This window comes from Amblyomma americanum, chromosome 4 (assembly GCF_052857255.1).
Source record: "Amblyomma americanum isolate KBUSLIRL-KWMA chromosome 4, ASM5285725v1, whole genome shotgun sequence".
Lineage (NCBI taxonomy): Eukaryota > Metazoa > Arthropoda > Arachnida > Ixodida > Ixodidae > Amblyomma > Amblyomma americanum.
Genome location: NC_135500.1, coordinates 40,885,136 through 40,906,434, shown reverse-complemented (window position 1 = coordinate 40,906,434; position 21,299 = coordinate 40,885,136). Strand labels below are relative to the sequence as shown.

The following is a 21,299-nucleotide window of genomic DNA, read 5'->3' as shown; positions in this document are numbered from 1 at the left end:
TTATGTCTCCGAGGGACGTGCTTACCCGCTTTTATTATCCCAACTAGTGTTCCTGTATATGCTCTACAGGAACACTAATCCAAACGAGCTTAAAGCGCTACCCTTTCCCAAAGACAACACTCAAACTCGCTGAATGCAACGACGCAGCAATGCAGACGGCTGGCTTTCCCCCCTTCAGTATTCGACGGCAGCGCCGCGCGCGGCCAGCCGTTTTTTTTTTTTTTGCTTCAGCGCCTCCCATCAAAACCCTCTTTGCTCTTGACAGTACAACCCCTTCTAGAACACTGTAGCTGCGGAAAACTAATGAGCGCAGTTCCCCAGGCAAGAGCTGCGCTTCCTGGGGAGCTCTCCAAGGCCTCTGATCTCACCAACAAACGTTATTGTTGTTTTTGTCGAAGGTTTTGCAACCTGTGCTCTTGTGGACACCGGGGCTGCTGTTTCAACTATGGACGCAAAATTTTGTTGAAAACTGAAGAAAGTTATGACGCCATTTTCTGGAGTTTCTCTTCGCACTGCTACCGCCGAACAGGTCGAGCCGCTCGCAACATGCACAGCACGAGTCGTTATTCAAGACGTCTTGTACATAATTCAATTCCTGATCCTCTCCTCTTGCTCCTATGACGTAATTCTAGGATGGGAATTTCTTTCTGGGCACTCCGCCGTCGTCGATTGCGCCCGTGCCAAGGTTGCCTTCTCTGCCCTGCCCAACGCCGCCCCGGCCGAACCGTCTCCTGAGTATCCGGCCAAAGTACATCTGTCTCACGATGTCGAGCTTCATGCAAACTCCTCCGTCCTTGTATCCCTCTCGTCCGCCTCACCACGCAACCAACCCACCGTACCTGTACTCTTTACTCCCCCTGAGTTATTCCTTCGCCGCAAAAACATGCCGCTTCTCCTTCGCTGTCCTCACGTTGACCTTTTCACGGATACGTTGTCGCCTATGCGAGCCGCACACTGTCCAAGGCCGAGATTTGCTCCGTCACATAAAAAGAATGCTTGGCCATTCTGTGGGCGATAACCAAATTTCGACCATACCTCTACAGTCACCCTTTCGACGTAGTCACCGATCATCACGCTTTGTGCTGGCTGTCATCGTTGAAGGATCCATCGGGTCGACTTGGCCGCTGGGCTTTGCACCTTCAGGAGTACGACACTCAAGTCGTCTACCGCTCTGGCCTCAAGCACTCTGACGCTGACGCCCTCTCCCGGTCTCCGCTGCCTTCCGACACTGCGACCATCTTCAGCATTGACTCCGTGCTGTCCACGTTGCGCCCACCAAACATGCTTGTGGAACAGTGTAATGACCCCTGGATTACATCTCTCGTGCACCATCTGTCTGGGCGCCCTATGGCAGCAGCCTCTTGTTCCCTTCGGCGTCAAGCCCGCCACTTCACTCCATACAATGTCATTCGGAGGCAGTACATGCAGCCTATGATTAGAGGCAATTACGCAGTAATGCGCATGACGGCGGCCATACTGTTCTTGAAGAGGCACTGGAGGCGATTTCATGCGTCGACAATCTTTTTTTTTTCCTTTCGCCAGTAAAACACCTCATAGCTTCACTCACATGAATGCGACAGGAGCGGGTATATACGTCACATATAGTAAGGCATCAAGCTGAGCAAGGTCAGCCAGATCTGCATGACGGTGTCCTCTATCGTCGTAATTACATGCCCGACAGTCGAAAATGGCTCTTAGTCAATATTCGCCACCTACGAGCTGAAGTCTGCACCTCTTTCTATGCCAACCCCCAGACTGCTCATGCTCGTGTTTTGAAAACCTACAATTGACTTCGGCACCGGTACTACTGGCGTGAAATCTAAAGCTTTTTACGCAAGTACATTCACTCATGCCTTGGCTGCCAACGCCGCAAGTCCCCACCACAATGCCTTTCTGGCCAGTCGCAGCCATTACCTTGCCCTGCCCGTCCCTTTGATCACGTCGGCATCGACCTTTACAGGCCCCTGCCCTCTTCCCTTTCTGGTAACCATTGGGTTATAGTCGCTGGGTTATAGACTATCTCACGCGCTATGCTGAAACGGCGGCTCTTCCAGCGCGAGATGTGGCTTGCTTCATTCTCCGCCACGGCGCCTCTCATGAGCTTCTGAGTGACCGCAGCCGTGAGTTTTTATCAGTGGTTGTCCAGGCGCTCCTAGCAGAATGCCGCATCGTTCAAGCGTACCATCCTCAGACCAGCGGCCTCCCCGAATGGTTTAACCGGACACTCGGTGACATGCTCACCATGTACACCAGTCCCAACCATTCTAACTGGGACATCGTCCTTCCGTTCGTCACCTACGCACATAATAACGCCGTCCAGTCCACCACCGGATATTCTCTGTTCTTTCTTCTTCATGGACGCGAACCTATAAGCATGCTTGACACAATTGTTACCTACCATCCTGATGCATCCGACTGCGTGCGTGCTTCTGAAATTGCCAAGTATGCCGAGCAATGCCGCCAGCTCGCGCCCGTTCCCTCACGTCCGATGATCAGAATCGACAAAAAGAGCGCCGAGATTCGGGTGCTCAAACCCACGTACCCCTTCCCACCGGCTCACTTGTTTGACTCTGGATCCCTGCCGGCTCTCCTGGCCTGTCGTCTAAATTCCTCGCCACCTATCACGGACCTGACTGTGTCCTGTCTCAACCTTCCCTTGTGGACTATGTCGTCGAACCATTGACACCCTCCTCTGACCTTTGCCGTCGTGGCCGTGAAACGGTGCATATCAGTCGTCTGAAGCCTTACCATGTCCCCGTGATCTGCACTACGCCTTGAGCCGCCAGGATGGCTCCTTTCATCCCTGGGAGCCATTGTAATGACGAAGATGGGCCACCGCGGTAGCGGCAGTGCTATCGCTAAAGGCGCGCGCTGCTGGCTGGCTATAGAACAACCGCAGACGGCCACAAGAACACTGTTGAGTGCCTGGTTCTTTCAGGGCCATTAAATACATTTTCAATACTTTTGCAGCGTGAGTAATGAAGCTTTGTGTGGGTCTGGATGTGACGATGTTTTTTTTAAATTTTTTTGACAAGGAGCATAACACTTTCAAAAGATGAGCACACACTGAATATAGTTAGTGCCCTTCGTTTTCAGGTTTTATTTTTTCCAGAATATTTCACTTTTCGTGCTTGTTTCTGTGCATCCTAAAAGGCTCTATTTTTGCTTATTATTTTAACTAATGCACACAAAATGGTTGGATATGCCAGCAAACTGCTTGAACGATACAGCTGTTTTTCTTTCCACATTCATCGTTGTGTTCATTACCATCACCACATGGAGAACTCTCTCGCCTATGCTAGACATGTTGGCTTTTGTACTTTGTGAAAACTTTTCTTCAGCATCGCAGCTTAGTACCTGTTTTAAGCACAGAACCTGACTGGAGCATGACATCATAAGCGCGGGTAGCGTTTGGTGCACTGCTGCTAAAAAGCGTCCGATCGATTCATGTTTTCTGGCCTCTACCTTCACTTTTCAAACTTGTCTTGGGATTCAGCCGTACCATGGATAACAAGCATTATATAAAATTCTAAATCAGCCGTTAACTGAATGCACCGCTTTAAGATAAGTGCAGGACATCCGCTATCTATAGTTTCTGTAGGGTGCAATTGGCTTGGTTCAGTGGCAGACTACATTTGCACATAGAAATCAGGTTTAACCAGATTTTTTAGAAATCTCTTCGGGGTAAGAAAATCAGGCCATCCGAGTTACGCCCGAAAATGAAAGACCATTATTATAGTTAATTTGAAAGTCAGCGCCATGCTGTGTTTTTTTCGGTCACCTGCGCTGGGCGTCTATTGTTTGCTTTGCTCCTTCTTAAATCATGAACCAGGTAGCTGAAACGAAAGTTGTTTTTTTGTCGCGTCTTGGCTGTTTGTCTTTTGTGTGATGCATGTGTGCTGACACCCGAGCACTTCTGGATGGATGATGATGGAAGGCGATTTAGCTGTCGTCATTTCTGGCTGCAAAATTGCTGTGCCTTTGTGCTCCACAGGAACCCTGTTGGCAGAACGGGTCTCCGAGGTCGTGGAGCCCTACCACGCTGGGGTCCGAACCATTACGTGCTCTTCATCATCACCAGGTAACCAGGAAAGCGAACAGTGAATACGGCGCATCTAGCCAACATAGAGGATTTAAGGAGGATAGAAGAGAACGCAATGTTGGACGAGTCGGTTGTTCATTATCACTTGTGACAACAGAAACTTGTGACAACAGAAATGATGTTTTTTGACTGGGTCGTCTCTTATTTTCTTTTTATAGTTACTTGCATGTTAAAAAATGTCTGATTGTCTAACCTGCAGGCTCATGTTGCACTGCATGAGCCTCCTAGCCACTAAAACATGTGGAGATGAACTTTTGCAGAAAATAGATTAAATAACTTGTGCATAAGTTTTTATGGGTGGACTACATTGTAAAGAATTTATTTAGTTATAGACAAGTCAAACAGACGCATTTTCGACGTGCGATAAAGGACCCTGTTTGGTGTTCGGGTTATGCAGTTGCAAGACGCAGAATTGGCGTTCACACCACTTGATGCGGAGGCTACCGTCACACATAAATTGCACCGTCGTGATGTGCTTAAAGACGGAAAATGAGGCAGTGGGGCATTAGAGGCAATGACATATTTGGTCGCTTAGTTAAATTAGGTCTTCCTCTTGTGTGTGTACTCACTGCGATGTCCTTGTGGCACAGGTGGCAGAGGGCCAAGGTGCACCTGGTTGGAGGCAGAGGACTCGAAGTGGTTTTGATGCGCGTTTTCCGGACGGACCACTTCAGCCTGCCAGGGGTGAGTGCTTCGAAGCCACGTCCCGAGGTTTGGGCTCAGTGCAGTTGTTATTCCCAGTATGTGTGTGATAGGAGGGCTTCATCAAACCTACGGCTGCCAGAAAAGCGTACTGCCATCTTCGTATGCCGTATTAGCTGTATTCTGATGTACTACGCCGCTGACAATGCTTTTCCGAAAAAAGCGGCCTTCTAAATCAAAAAGCCTATTTTTAAAACTGTATATCGTGTTAGGTGAAGCATCCTGTATATCTTGATCCTGTTGCACGCACGAAGAGTAGTGTCTTCGGAAGGAATGTGTGTGCTGGGTTAAGTCTTTTGTGCGACTCCATCTGACAAGTGATAGCACCTGAGAGGTGGTGTGTTGCGCCGATGCTGCCGACCACTGCGGCGTGGAACGCAAGAACGGGCGCATGAGAGCTGCGCTCTAAAAGGAACACGAAAGACACAACCAACCAGAATGTCTTGCTCACCTGCCCCAGCAGGTGCGGTGCCTGTACTCAGAGGAAGCAATCCAGCGGGAGATAATTAAAAAATTGCGCTTAGGAAGAGTGAGCGAAGGTTGATTGATACCGGAAAGAAAAGGGGTGGTCTCTCCAGAATCATGTAGTGCACAGTGACGCTGCAAAGAGGAGGAGCTAAGATCAGCATTCCCAGCCGGCGAAAGAAGAAAATAAAGATGAACGGCGCGTGCTCGGCGCGCACGCATGGCACGGACTGTTCGGTGCTAAATGCCTGCTACTCTGGCGCTCCGCAGCGACCCCGCAAATTCTCTACAAGAAGAAGACTATTTGAGGTCAAATCAATGTCTTATATGTACGATTCCGCCGAGCGGACAAGAGCCAAATGGGCGACGTGTTCTCTCGAGGCCAGCAACACCGGCCTGTGGGAAGAGGAATTTGGGGTAGTGTGGAGAACGGACGGGCAGCTCTTTTTCGATTGCGCATAGAAGCGACACAATTTATATTTGGGCGCCGACAACTGAACGTTTATTCCACAAACAGCGAAATTTAAGGAATCAATTGAGACGAGACATTTTTAAGCCATTGCAAAATATTTTGGACCTGAGTTGGTGATGGTCTTTTTGAGACGCGTACGAAGCTATAAACTTAATCATGAAAATATCTCAGTGCTGGAAGCCAGCGCTTATTAGTGCGAGAGCACTATTCTGATGGGGGCAGCAAGATCAAGCGATGTTTGTGGGTTTGTGGCAAGTGAAATAAATAAATAAAATGAAATAAATATCCGCGACTGGGTCTCGAACCCGTGGCGGCGCGAACAGATCAGCTTCGCTGGCCACTGTACGAGAGCACTATAGCTGCAGCCGAACATGCCTCGTGTTAAACTGGAACACAATCTCGCACTGTGCATTGCACGTCGTCTTCTTCATCAACTAATACTACTATCAAACTAATATTCGTGCTTTGAGCTATGTGTCAGTAGTGACAGAGTCATACGCTGCATGAGTTGATGTGGACTATACGTTGTGGCAGAGACACGGCACTAGAGCAATACTCATTGGTGCTGCTAGCGTTAATGCAGAAACGTGGCACTGGAGCATTGGCTGCCTGCATACAATGGGTAAACTGGCATTGACGATGAAAAAGTTGAAGACGCGGATAACTGGCTCCCTGGGTCAGTGGATAGCTCAATCACGCTTTCAGATACGTGGCGGTGGTGCCCACCTGCAAAAAACTGTACTTTCGCACAATATTTTGTGCTTAGCATTGCTAAATCGTCAGCCATTTTTTTTTGCTCAATCTTCAGTTCACCACCCTATGTAAGTGTATACAAACCTGTTTTGGACTTCAAAGTAAGTACCCTTTTTAAGTCTTATCATGGTACCTGACCAGCACATCGGCCACATGCCTATGGATTTACCGAATACGCAAAAATAAATTAGCATTTTGTGTCACCGTGTCTGCATAAAAGGTGTGCCCAGCGTTGGGCCGACATCACTAGCTGCACGCAACGACTGCCCATTCCGCACAGTGTTCCCAAACAGCTGGCGCGAGTGCTCATTATTGAATTCACATATTGCCCCACTAATTTCGGTATTAACGGTTTGGCAAGTCGAAAGTCGGTGCCGTAGGGAACTCGCGAACCCATTATGGACTTCACCGTGGTTGCCTTTATGAATACCGCATCGCAACCACGGGTGCGGTTGCAAAACGAGATGATGTTGTCGTACCAGAAGCTCTATTACCGTGACTTCGAAAAACTGGCTAAAATAAGTGCGCTTCCCTTGCACAAGCCTCCTCAAAACAAGTTTGACACAAGTTCTGAGCACGTGGTTTTAATAAATGTACTGTCGGGGACAAAGCGCACACACATTGTTTATCAAAAGGGCGTCACGATCAGAAGTGCGCTGGTAAAATGAGAGCATGTTTACAGAAAAAATTTCCGCATCCGTGACTTCACAAAATTGCTTTCTGGAACTGCGTCAGCGTTAAGGCCAGCTTCCGCAAGAGCTATACACCGCGAACAGCGAGCATCGAGCAAACGTTCGAAAATTACACAATACGAGCCGAGCTGTGAGCACTGGCGTAACCGATGACCCATTTTTCAGCGTCCAGCGGTGCATATCACGCTGGCGCAACTTGCATAGATCCTTGGAATCGACGCGCTTCCAGCACTCAGCGGCCAGTATCCATGGGCCACATATAGATTCTTGGAACCACATGTTTACAAAAGCGTGAAAAAACCGCGGCCGGACATGAAGAGGCCATTTTTGCCACCCCGCAGCAAAGTGTCGAATGGCAGAATGGATATCATGTCACGTGATCGCACTTCAGGGCATCGTCTTCTCGAGTGAGCTTACGGGATATGGTTTGGCAATAAGCGCTGTGCATGGGCATCGTGGTGTTCTTTCTGCTACTTTCTGCAAGCGAGCCCCTGCATAGTCCATGTCTGTAACATCACTTTGCGAGGGATTGCGGATGCATTCGATGGAAGGCGGTCAGGCCTCATGATTGGACAGCTGCCTTCTGTTTTGATTTGTTCTCTACTGCAGATTTACGTTGTAACTGATATCCTGCTACTGTAGATGCTGTCACGATCACTTGTGTGCACATACGTCTCGTGTTGCCGTCTGCTGCTTGCTTGGCCTCGATCTCGTGGTAGAACGTTGGCGTGCATTTACGTGATGTAATTCTGAAAATTTCCGAGCAGGGCTAAAGCACAGCAATTAGGCAGTGAAACCTATTGTGCATTGCTAGCGTCCGTTGAGGTGGCCTAGTGTCGATAGCATTCGGTCGAGGAGCAAAGGTTCACTGGATCGAATCGCAGCCTCAGCGGTCGCGTTTCTCTGGGGGCGAAAACGCGTCCGTGTGCTGTGCGATGCACGTTAAAGCACGCCTGGCTGTCGAAATTTAACCGGCGCCGCACTGCAGTTTCCTATCCTCTCAACCTCTTCTTTAATTTCTTTCCCGATATGTGGTTCAGGAGTCCACCGTGAGTGTGATAGTCGCTGATGCTTTCTTTTTCTTACTATCGCCCTCCGCGGCCATTGATAGCCAGATGCGCGTTGCAACCTCGGCTTGTGTTGTTGCAGGACTTTGTCCCGGGAGAAGGCAAATACGAGACGCTGAAGCTGCTGTTCAAACCGGACGCCGTCACCAAGTGTGAGACAGAGGAGGACATGAAGGAGGTGAGGTTAATTCATGCGTTCTTTTGTCACGCGAATGCGAATAAGCTGCTGTAGAGCATGAGGGGATCGGGTTTGAGTTACTCCCATCTCACTCATCCCTGTTTTCTGTGACTCTCAGGTCGCGGTTATTTCAGTCGCATCGAAATTTAGGTGATGGGCTTTTGTCTCCTCTTCGAGGGGAAAAATATCTCGATGGCTTGACTCTTGTATGTGTAACCTTTTTATGTGCACGTGGGAGCCAAGGAATATTAGATGAATTTATAGTTCTGTTTCTAACTGTACTTTACACCGAAATCATCGCGCTGCATCAGGCTGTGATAGTCTCATCGCTTCACGATGCCTGATGTTAATGCTGTCTCACCAGTGCTGGTAAGCGGTACACAGCCTGGAGTTTTTATTTTGAATTTAAAGAACACGGTTTTAGGGCCAAAAAACAAAAGCCTATCGTACGCAGCTGTGTACCGAAAGTTGCACTCCATTGATAGCAGATGAGCGCCACCTAGGTGATTCGTGCTTTCGCAGTTCTTCCGGACCAGCTACGTGGAGGAAGAGGGCACGGACGAGCCTGTCATTGAGTGCAGGCAGCGGGGTTACATGGACGACCCCATGAACACGGACCACTGCTGGCGCGAGATCGAGCTGTGGCATGTGCACTACGACGGCGCGGACAGCCTGCAGGACAAGATGCAGGCACGTGGCTTCTGTGCCCTAGTTGCGATCGCTAGATATTTTTCTTCGTAAATGAATGATTTACGTGTGCACACTTGTGCATTTTGCCCTCATACCACCCATATTTCTGAAAATGATACCTACGATTATACGATCTGTAATGTGGCAGAAATCGGAACTTTTGCAAAATGGTATTCTCAGATGGTTCACGGTGCAAGGATGTTAGCAGTTAGGGTTAGTTCATTGTAGAAAAGGGTGCCTAGTCATGCTTCGTGCCGTTTGTCCAATCTATGTGGGTGCTCGTTGTCTCAAGGAGTGTGATTTTTCACTATGAGGTAGTTAGCCTATCGATCCCTGTATAATTCCAGTTTCACTGCACTTTGTGGGTTAGAATGCCGCAAATGCTGGTGCTTGGAAACACCAAGCATTCATTGCTAACTTGACGCTCCAATTTTGCTTTCCATGCAAAATGTGTTTTTGAGTGCAAGTACAAAAGCCTTCAGCGAGGCAGTTTTCTCAAAGTAAGTGGCATTTTCTCATTGTGAGTAAATAATGTTGCTTTCTAGAATGCTTCAGGGTGTGTGAGTGGCCACAGAAGTTCTAGATACGTTCTTTTGTTGGCCGGAATAAGGCACATTCCCTCAGACCATGAATGGCGGTTTATCATTATCCCTCAAGAGAAAGTATGCAACAGCTGTATCGTACCGGTACTCACCTGGATTAGATTATGGATTTTTATGGCGCAAGGGCATCTATGGCCAAGAATGCGATAGCACAAGGTATTTTCGATTACTCAAGGTGGGGTCAAAGACCCATTTTCCAAGCATTTCACCCCTGATAAGTCGAGCACCAGGCCAGGGGAAAGCTTGTACCCATTGTATCACCGGTAGGTATCCGGCGCCACTGGTGATCGAACCTCGCACCTCCCGCATGCAAGGCAGATGCTCAACCGCTTGGCCACCGCTGCGTTTACCAGTACTCACCTATGGGGCAGAAACGTGGAGGCTAACGAAAAGGGGTCAGCCTAAGTTAAGGACAATGCAGCGAGCTATGGAAAGAAAAATGATAGGTGTAACTTTAAGGGACATGAAGAGGGCAGAGTTGGTCAGAGAACAAATGTTGGTTAATGACATTCTAGTCGAAATCAAGGGGAAGAAATGTGCTTGGGTAAGGCATGTATTGCGAAGGCAAGATAACCGCTGGTCCTTCAGGGTAACGGAGTGGATTCCAAGAGAAGGCAAGCATAGCGGGGGCAGCAGAAAATTAGGTGGGCTGATGAGATTAAGAAGAATGCGGGGATACGGTGGCCACCACTGCTGACAAAGGACAGGGTTAATTGCAGAGACATGGGAGAAGCCTTTACCCTATAGTGGGCATAGTCAGGCTGAGGTTGATGGTGATGACGCCTTCTGGGCATACTTATGAAGAGCAAAAAGAAAAATTTTTTCAAAATACCGAGCAGTACTATTTTAAAGCTGCAAGAACACCTAACTTAAACCAGAAACCTGTTGTATGGTCACGGAGGGTGTTACACTTATGCAGCGGTGACGTCACCATCATCCACTGCTAGGGATAGTGTACTTCGGTAGGGTGAAGTGACAACTATACTAATCTCGATGCGAACTCTCAGCTGTAGCTGATTTAATTTGTTACATCAGATTTTTTAATAATGTGTCACAGAGACTTTGCACGTAAAGAGTTCATGAGACAAAGGACACTCCGTTAATTGTAGATTTGGAAGCCTTGCTGAATATTTCCGGTGAGTGCCGGATGAAATAACTGAAGAAGCTGCATCAGCTTGGTTACGGTCCACTGAGTTCCAGTATGCTGTGCATTTTCTGTTTTACAGAAACACCTGCTATGGCGCCTTGTCACAGAAGACCTGTTCACAAAGTTGCCCCTTGGGCAGTCAGTCCTCCTGCATGAAATGACCAAGTCACTGCAAGCCACCATCATCTAATCCCATTGCTTTTACTGCCATCTGACTTCCTGTCCATAACGACTGTGACACTCGGATGAGATCAGTGAAACACTGACATGTCATCTTGTGATGCTGTCTTTCAATTGTTGTTGCACATTTTGACGATGTCTGTTTTGCTTTAAATTCAGCTTGTTATAGTGACTGCATAATATTATTGCTGCACATGCCTTGTCTTCACATAAAAGTATGAAAGCTTGGTCTATTTTTTTACCAAGGTGCAGAGTGATGCGCTGTGGTGCTATACTGTGATTTAATGCGAAATATTTTTTTTGTACTTGCTAGCATCTGCACTGAAACAGCTGGGTGTAGTTAGTTCAAATGCACTGTAGCTACTGTCTGTGCAACATCCTTTCTACTATGCCTTCATTTGAATATGTGATACGCTATGTTGATTGAACCGTGTACACACTATTGGGACATCCTAATACATGCTAATATAGCTTTGTGAGTGGACGCTGTTTGTTGCATGTTAAAGTAACTTTGTCAGTGAACACAGATTGCTTGTTCATGCAATGTGGTTTTGTGACTGTCTCGTCTTTGAAAGGAAGTGAGAACACAATGGTTGTTCCCCAGTGCATGGTGAGACAGGTGCTGGAAGCTAATCATGTTTAAGTATATCATAGCAACCTGATCTTTCATACCTTTTTGTTGTACTGTTTGCCATGCAGCTCTTGCTTTGGCACAAGCTTACTTATTCTTGGTAGATCAGGCATTGTGCCATCGTTTAATACATGTAGACTGTTTCAGTGCCTCAGGGGTTTTTCTGATGTTTTATGCTTCATTAGCACATTGCAGCATTGGGAAAGACAGAGTAGTGCGAACCAATAGACACCAGGGCTTGGCGTTAGTGCAAGGACTTAGACATCTGCGTTTTCATATACATGAATATAGAATTGAAAATGCACAGTGCAAGACACTTGTACCCAACTATGTAAGGCATTGTAGTGCAGTCGAAATGCTGCCAAACCTGGCGTTACTTATCAAGCACGAAGTTATTACAAATCTGATTTCATTGGGTCTTGCAGAATCTCTCTCATGAGGATCTGCTGACATGTGATCTTAATACTGCTGAATATACTCTGCTCGATATCATTGGCTTCTACTTCCTGGACCTGCAATGTGGGGCAACATCAACAAGTTGCATACTATGATCTGATCAGAACTGTCGCTTCATTCTTAATATGAGGAGAATGCGCTGGTACTTGACAGTGAATGCAAATCCACTTTTTATATAAGTGCGAGTAATAACTACAAAGCAAAGGCCATGTCATTTGAAATATGTATAGAGTAATGTTTATGAAAGTATCACACTTTGGCCTACTCTGAGAAGAGGTAAGGTGTATATTTTCTGCTGCTCACTAATGTACACCTTAGCCCACTCTGTATAGCTTCCAGAATGCAGCACAGTTTTAGTGAAGCAGAGCACAGTCTCGTCATGATTGCCATTACAGTGCAATCACATTCTTTATTAGTTTGTCCACTTAGCTCTTTTTTATCCCGAAGGGGTGTCGTATTTTATTTCTACATTGATTCACATGCACGTTCTGTGCCCAGTTTTCTTGTTTTAAACATCTTCATCTTTCGCTTTTCACTATTTACACCCGCAAAGTTGTCAGATTATGCATGCAAAAACACTGGTGAAACATTGAAATATGGCCTTTTTGTGAAAAATTTTTTAAGTGGTGCATAATTATTTTACGGCACTGCATGCCAGTCAATTATCCAATCAATGAATTATATATTAGACAAATCACTGACATATTCCCGAGCTTATAAGAGCTCTAAAGTTTTTTTGGGGGGTTTTTATACCTTGAGCACTCTTGTATGCGTTGCTCACCATGGTGCTGTGTGCGTTTAAATAGCGCACAGTATTTTACGCCATGACTACTTCATATGAAGCATTGCTACAGAAAGAGGGTATTCAGGGATGTTTTGAAAACCAATTTGCTATCAAAATTGTGAAGTATAGGTTCATAACAAACAGCCTTAAAATAGTGTGTTTTTGTGTCGATCTCTTGTTTCAGTCCTCGTCCTGTCACCCTGCTACCCTTTCATCATGTCACATTACTAATTATACTGGCAACAAGTGTTCAGGAATCTGATATGCAGAATGGAATTATTCTGCTAACCACGAGCTTGTTGCATGTTCTGGTGATAAATATTTCTTTGAAATGCGCTGCACATGATACTGCGTGTTTTTTTTTCACTGTCGACGACTGCAGATTCCGAAGAAAATGTGTTTTCTCTCTCTTTTATCCCAGCTGGTAACCTCCGCTTACACCGATAAAATTATTAACTGCCATTTAGGCTCACTTCCTGCCGTTGAGACTGCACTTATCCATACAATTAATCTTCATGCACTTAAAGCAATACTCACACGAGGGAGCCATAAGGGGGAGATGTGAATGACTTCTTCGGCAGCTGACTTTCCTTCTTTTGAGCCAGCATTCACATAGACACAGTCCAAAGCCAAGAGGTTACCTCGGAACCGCCGTTTGCCTCCTGCAGAGCATGGCCTGCGCGAAGAATATATGCTATGCTAACAGCGAGGATTCATCCGCCAAGGCATAGAAGATTATTGGCGGCAAAGCAAACTGAATTAATGATTTCGTTTTCCATTCCATATCGATTCCAATTTTGAATTTCCCGCCTTTGGTTGTTATCTGAAGCGACTCGATGCCCTAAGCTTTAGCCAACGGCCGAACTTCAACCAGTGGTGCAGGGCGGAAAGTTCAAAATTGGCATGGGATCCGTTGAGGAATCGTTATATTATACCCCCCCTTTGCCTTCCCGCTGTCAAAACCTATGGCACCGTGCCGCATCTTGGAGTGACATTCAGTATCGTGGTATGTGCTTGCCGCGGCAGGTGGAAGGGTAAGCCCGCCCTGTCAATACCGCTTAATGTAAGATTTGAAAAATGGCAGCACTTTAAGAATCCTATGCGCCTTTATGTTAGTCGTATAATTATCTTATTTGTCGGCTAAGCAGTAACTACGAGTGTGAAGAATTTATGGTTCCTGCTAAGCTGTGACTTCATTTTACCTCAGACGAACAGTTCCTTATATGGGCAGAGTCAAATGCTTCCCTCGCATGATTGTTATTGTTGGAGCCATGTACAAACTGAGCCGATCGCATGTCTCCTGGCTTATCAACTATGTTTAACGCAGGATGGCAAAAGTATGACCATTGGCAGTAGTCATGCCATGAAATGATGCGTCCCGGCGATGTGCTCCGTACCCACAATGAAAGACTGGAAACTAGGACGACTTTGGGATTTTAGTGATGCAATATTCATGGCGCGTGCCGTGTATGCAAATTGACATGGAAAACTATTACAGACACACACAATATGAAACTAAAATCTGATTACTTTTTCTTACACTTCCACCAGATCCATATTGCTGTTTTACAAAAACTTATGCGATAACAGTAGGGCTGTGTTACTTAAGTGTGATGTCAGCTGTTACTGCGGCCGGTATTTGACATCTGTTTTCTTTGAACGCGAAGCCGTACTTATCGTATTGTCGAAAATTCTAGTATGTTCATATGTGCACTATCTTCATATTTTTGGGACATTCTGTTAATGTCGCATTTTTAACCCTTTCATATATGTTTTTCTTAATTATACAGCTGTATCTTTGTTTTCTTTGTTGTTTATGTTAAAATAAATCAAGGAACAGCCAACAAACCTGTGTGTCTCTTGTTTGAGAAGGTACGTAATTTCCTCAGCGAACAATGAAGGCAGGAGAGAATCTTTAAGTACCATTGGCCTGTAGTCCGGTGCTTTCATGGTTGTTTCTTGCGTCCTATGTAAGTGTAAGCAAGGCTTCGCTATGCAGCCAGAAAATACCTTCTTCCGCAAACGAGAGAACAGGAAGTGGACTTGGAAGAGCCCTAATGGTGAGACTAAAAATGAAATCGACTTCATATACTATGCGCTCACCCTGGTATCGAGCAGGATCTGGATGTCCTCGGAAAGGTGCGTTGTAGCGACCACAGAATGGTGAGGTCTCGAATTAGCTTAGACTTGAAGAGGGAACGGAAGAAGCTTGTGAAGAGGAAGTGCATTAACGAGCTAGCGGTAAGAGGGAAAATAGAGGAATTCAGGATATCGCTGCAGAAGAGATATTCAGCTTTAACTGAGAAAGACGATCTTAATGTTGATACGATGAACGATGGTCTCACAGCATTCATTATGGATTGCGCAGTGGAAGTAGGCGGTAGGACGGTTTGACAGGATACCGGCAAGCTATCTCAGGAGACGAAAGATCTGATTAATAAACATCAAAGCATAAGGGCGTCTAATCCTACAGACAGAGCATAACTAGCAGAATTATCGAAGTTAATAAATAAGCGCAAGGTAGTCGTCATAAGGAAGTTTAATATGGATCGAGAGAATCGAGCATGCTGTAAAGAACGGAGGTAGCCTAAACGCGGTGAAGAGGAAACTAGGCATAGGTAAAAACGAGATGTATGCGTTAAGAGACAAGGAGGGCAATGTGATTAGCAATATGGATAAGATAGTTAAAGTAGCCGAAGAGTTGTACACACAACTGTACAGTCGCCAATGTAATCAGAATGTTAATGATAGAGACTGTATAGTGCACAGCAATGCGTCATCCCGCCTGTAACGAAAGAGGAAATAAAGAAAGCCTTAGGAGCAATGCAAAGGGGAAAAGCAGCTGGTGAGGATCAAGTAACAGCAGATCTGTTGAAAGATGAAGGGGAGATTCTGCTACAAAAAGTAGCCACCCTGTATACGCAATGCATTATGACCTCGACCGTATCAGAAGCTTGGAAGGACGCAAATATAATCTTAATTGATAAGAAAAGAGACGACAAGGACTTGAAAAATTACAGACTGATCAGCGTACTGTCCTTTGTCTACAAGGTATTTACTAAGGTAATCGCTAATAGAGTCAGGGCAACCTTAGACTTTAATCAGCCAAATGATCAGGCAGACTATCGTAAAGGATATTGCACAACAGATCATGTTCTTTCTTTCTTTCTTTCTTTCTTTCTTCCTTTCTTTCTTTCTTTCTTTCTTTTTCTTTCTTTCTTTCTTTCTTTCTTTCCTTCTTTCTTTCTTTTCCTTTATTTCTTTCTTGCTTCCTTAGACACAGTCTAAGAGGGGGCCGAGGCTAAAGACGTCCGCGCACCTGACAAGGGCCTCAACCCCCTTACACAATGTGAACAAAGAAAAATAATAGTGCTCGGACTAGCAGTCGATGTCGGAATTACAATTCCTTGCGAGATTAGTATGTGATCACAAACACTGTTTTTAGCAATGCACTGATAAGTATAAAACAATGCATTAATTCAATGCTAAACAGCGAACATGATTTCTGCAACTAGAGCACAATGCACGACAAATTGGTCTCCAACAAACAGTCACCGCAAAATCACGCGCAACCATGATATTGATTGGGCAGCCAAGACACTATGGCAGTGTTTTAGACAGTGCACAAAATTGTGGGAGGTGACAGGGACACGGCAAGAGAGATAAGAGAACGCATGAACAAACTTTTGCAATAATTTATGTTAATGAAAATTTAATATCACTGTTCACAGGAAACTTCCTACAGTATTTTTTAAAGGCCTGCGGATTTGTACTGAAGTTCAACTGTATATCTTTACTGTTCAACGCATTAGTTCTCTGAAAATCCAATGTTTGCCTTCCGTGGTTAGTTCTAACTTGTGGCATTTTCTGTTTTGGGTTGCAAATGTTGTAAGAACTTGAACTATATACTGGGTAGCTATGTAGCTTGTGTCTATGAATCCACTGGAATAGTTTGAAAAGGTACACTTGGTCAGCCTTTAACATACCTATTATATTTGATAAATAGTGGTTGTGAATTCTCAAAGACTGCTCATGACCTTGTAATTTTCCAGTATGAGTAACATTCGTTTTTGTAATAGGTTAAGTTTGTAGTATTTTGTACTTGTTGTCGCACCCCAAATTAAGACACCATAGCTCATTTTAGAGTATAGCAGCGAATAGTATAGGGCTTGTTTTAAGCATCTGGGTATCAGATGCTGTACTTTATAGATACATCCAATGGTGCGAGACATGGTTGATTTAAGATGATTAACATGGGTATTCAGAGGTCGCGGCTGAACCAGACACTCAGAAATTTTTGTTTGGTAACATGTTCCAGCTAGCGTCCTTCATATCTAATGCTTACCGAGTTGCAGTCTTGTTTATTAATTGGTTTAAATGTTAAGTGCTTCGTTTTACTTATACCTAATCTCAAGTAGTTTCTTTGAAGCCATTTTGATAACTGCATTAAATAATCATTAGCAGAGTTTTGCAGAGCCTTAGCATTTTCTCCGGTGAAAAAACATTAGTATCGTCTTCATACATTATTTGTGGGTATCCAGGTGTTACTGTAATATCATTTATATAAATAAAGAAAAGGAGGGGTCCCAAAATGGAGCCCTGCTAAATAACTGCCAGTCAGTTCTAGTGCCACCCCTCTAATGCCATATATTTCTAGTTTTGTTAGCAGAATATTATGTTGAGCAGTATCAAAGGTTTTGCTTAAATCAAGAAATAGACCAAGAGTAAGCAATTTTTTCTATATATTCAATTATCTTATTCTTGATGCCAATTAGTGCTTGCTCTGCTGATTTGTTGGCTTGAAATCCGTAATGGGATTCTGTTACTACTCGATGTTTCTTGAAAAATTCGCTTAACCTTCAGTTGATGACGTTTTCAAATACCTTCGGAAAAACTGTCAGAACTGAAATTGGACTATAATTACCTAAACTGGTCTCACTACCGCCTTTATAGATAGGTGTAACTTTTTCAATCTTTAATTCATCTGGGAAATCTCCGCTAAGAAGCATCTGATTTATTATATGCGATAATATAGGGCTTATCAAGCGCGACACATGCTTAATAGGCAAGGTTTTTAACCCGTCATCACCACAGGCGACCCGATTTTTAAAAATTTCCTATTATTTCTTCAATTTCATGAGGTGTTGCTGGAGTGAGCATAATGGAGTCTAGCAAACTCTTTGCACGTATGTAGTCGTCTGCACTGTCATACCTTCCTGAGTAAATACCTGTTTTGATAAAGTGGCAATTCATTGTGTCTGCTAGATCATTCCCACTTAGCACCACATTGTCAACGCAGATTTCCGTGACACTAAAACCAGGTTGGTTTCTTGCTAATATGTTATTCCACATATCCCATTTCTTTCTGCTGTCATTTTGAACATCCTGGAATTTATTTTGGAAATAATTATCCTCGGCTATCTTGTGATCAGAGTTTAGTTTGTTTCTTATTTGTTTAAATTCCCTCAGTAAACATGGGTCTGGTTTCTTAATGAACTTGAAATTTCCTGTTTTTTTTTTTTACTCTGGTATAGAGCTAACACGTAACCCATGGCTTCCTAATCCGTTTGGGTTTCTTAACACTTTCTCTGAGAGGAAAGGCCACATCATAGCATTGTTTAAATATTTAAAAACACCTGGTACGACAGTGTGGCGCTACGTTGCTTGAATACATCATCCCAGTTCTCTTGTTTTATAAGGTTGTGAAACCACGTCAAAGCTTTGCTGTTAGATCTCTAATACTGCCGCATACTCACATACTTCACACCATCAATCAGATGATAGAGAAAAGCGCAGAATAAAACCAACCCTCTATATATAGCCTTCATTGATTATGAGGAAGCATTTGACTCAGTGGAAACCTCAGCAGTCATACAGGCAGTGCGGAATTAGGGTGTAGATGAGCCTTATGTGAAAATACTGGAAGATATCTATAACAGCTGCACAGCTACTATACTCCTTCATAAAGCCAGCAATATAATTCCAGTAAGGAAGGGCGTCAGGCAGGGAGACACGTTCTCTCCAATGCTATTCAGCGCCTGTTTACACGAGGTATTCCGAGGCCTTAATTGGGAACAGTTGGGAATAAGAATAAATGGATAATACCTAAATAATCTGCTATTTGCTGATGACATTGCCTTGCTGAGTCACTCAGGAGATGAACTGCAAATCATGATCAATGAGTTCGACAGACAGATTAGTACGGTGGGTCTAAAAATAATCATGCAGAAAACCAAAGTAATGTTATACAGTCTAGCAAGAGAACAGCAGTTCACAATTGGCAAAGGGAGCCTAGTAATTGTGACGGAATACGTCTACTTAGGGCAGGTTGTGACAGCTGATACAGATCATGAGAGGGAAATGACAAGAAGGATAAGAATAGGGTGAAGTGCATATGGCAGGTTCTCTCAGATCATGAACAGCAGGTTACCAATATGCCTCAAGAGAAAAGTGTACAACAGCTGTATCTTACCGGTACTCACCTACGGGGCAGAAATGTTGAGGTTAGCGGAAAAGGTTCAGCTTAAATTAAGGACAACACTGTGAGCCACGGAAAGAAAAATGATAGGTGTAACGTTAAGAGACCGGAAGCGGGCAGAGTGGGTGAGGGAACAAACGCGTGTTAATGACATCCTAGTCAAATAAAGAGGAAGAAATGTGCTTGGGGAGGGTATGTGATGCGAAGGCAAGATAACCGCTGGTTCTTAAGGACAACGGAGTGGATTCCAAGAGAAGGCAAGCGTAGCAGGGGGCGGCAGAAGGTTAGGTGGGCAGATGAGATTAGGAAGTTTGCAGGCATAGGGTGGGCGCAGCTTTCAAAGGACCGGGTTAATTGGAGAGAAATGGGAGAGGCCTTTGCCCTGCAGTGGGTGTAGTCTGGCTGGTGATGATTATTATGATGATGGAGAGACCAGTGCACGCCTGTGGGTATGGGCAAAAATCACATGTGCGCACTGAGAGGCAAGGAGGAGAATATTGTAAAAAGTTGCTGAGGAATTTTTTTCGTCTGAAAAAAGTGGCCCAGAAAGGTGACGTCCCGGTCGTTCGGAGCAATAGTGCAAACAGGACAAGGAACCAAATACGAGTAGACACACAAGGCGCTAACTTTCAACAACTTTACTGGAAAAAAGCACAATTTATATATGCAAATATCACCGTGTCATCACACTGCATGCGCAAAACTCAGTGCGAACGTAGGTATGCAATTTCTTTTTTGAGAGTCTGACAGAAGAAGTGCTTACACAAGCACTTCCTAATCTGGCTTGTGTAAGCACTCCTTCTGTCGGACTCTGAAAAAAGAAATTGCATACCTACGTTCGCACTGAGTTTTGCGCATGCATTGTGATGACACGGCAATATTTGCATGTATAAATTTTTGTGCTTTTCCCAATAAAGTTGGAAGTTAGCGCTGTGTGTGTCTACTCGTTCTTGGTCTCTTGTCCTGTTTGCACTATTGCTCTGAAGTATGAGCCAACAAGCCCGAATTTCAACGTCCCGGTGGTCTTTACGGCACCCAAAAAACTTCCTGGCATGTACAGTATGGTGAAGGGAAGACAGAATTTAAGGTGAAATGCAGCATCAAGCACGCGGGCAGGTTCGTCCCGGGCAAAAGTGGGGTTGTTTATCGAATATCCGCGTCCTGTGGAGAGTACTACATAAGACAAACCGAACGTTGCATTAATGTCAGACTACAGGAGCACCACGAAGGAGTAGGCTCACTGGCGGGGGAGGGCAACTGGCCGACCATTGTCACCACTGCCATGACTGCACTCCTTAGTTGCATGAAACGAGGTTTTTTGAAAAGTTCGCGTCCCAAATTAGCCGAGAAATTTTCAGACCGTACTATACAAAGAAAGAATTCGGCTTGTGCGTCAGCGAAACATTAGTCTCGCTAACTAAAAAAAGAGCTCGCATATCTAGATGCAAATCTGTGTTATACACGCCAGTATGACATTTGTTTGGCGATGGTTGTTGGTTAGTTTTCAGGTGGGATTACGATGAATGATAAATATGACGTGTCTCTTAATTTACCTGGACTGCACTAGCACAAATAGTCATGATGAGTGCAGGCAGCTGCGCCTAGTAAGTAGATGTCACATTAGTAAAGAAGGAGGAAGTAGGGAAAGCCTAAGAACAGGGACCCCGGAACTTTTTATTTACGAGTGCGGGTGGGCCAGACTTCGAGTTTTATTTATTTATTTCAATAACCAATATAATAGTATGCACTGCATTTAAAAAAATTATTTTTCTTGTTTATACTGTTCAAAGGTGTATTTTCTAATACATATGAAACTTGTATTGAGTGTATTGAGATGGGCAGCTTTATAAACACGCATACGGAAGAAGGTATTGGCTTCACTAAAAAAGTTTGCGCAGAG

At 44.8% G+C, this 21,299-nt stretch overlaps 1 protein-coding gene across 2 annotated transcripts in view; it reads left to right on the top strand.

The window, feature by feature from the left end:
• LOC144127891 (transient receptor potential cation channel subfamily M member-like 2) overlaps positions 1 to 13,246 on the top strand; it is a 223,971-nt gene extending 210,725 nt beyond the window's left edge. For both annotated transcript variants that reach the window (XM_077660865.1, XM_077660864.1), the window contains exons 25-29: positions 3,995 to 4,081; positions 4,693 to 4,786; positions 8,336 to 8,431; positions 8,954 to 9,121; positions 10,950 to 13,246. In XM_077660865.1, the coding sequence (XP_077516991.1) occupies positions 3,995 to 4,081; positions 4,693 to 4,786; positions 8,336 to 8,431; positions 8,954 to 9,121; positions 10,950 to 11,060 (556 nt within the window). In that variant the 3' untranslated portion in view covers positions 11,061 to 13,246. The remainder of the gene's footprint in view (positions 1 to 3,994; positions 4,082 to 4,692; positions 4,787 to 8,335; positions 8,432 to 8,953; positions 9,122 to 10,949) is intronic.
• Positions 13,247 to 21,299: the final 8,053 nt, after the last annotated feature.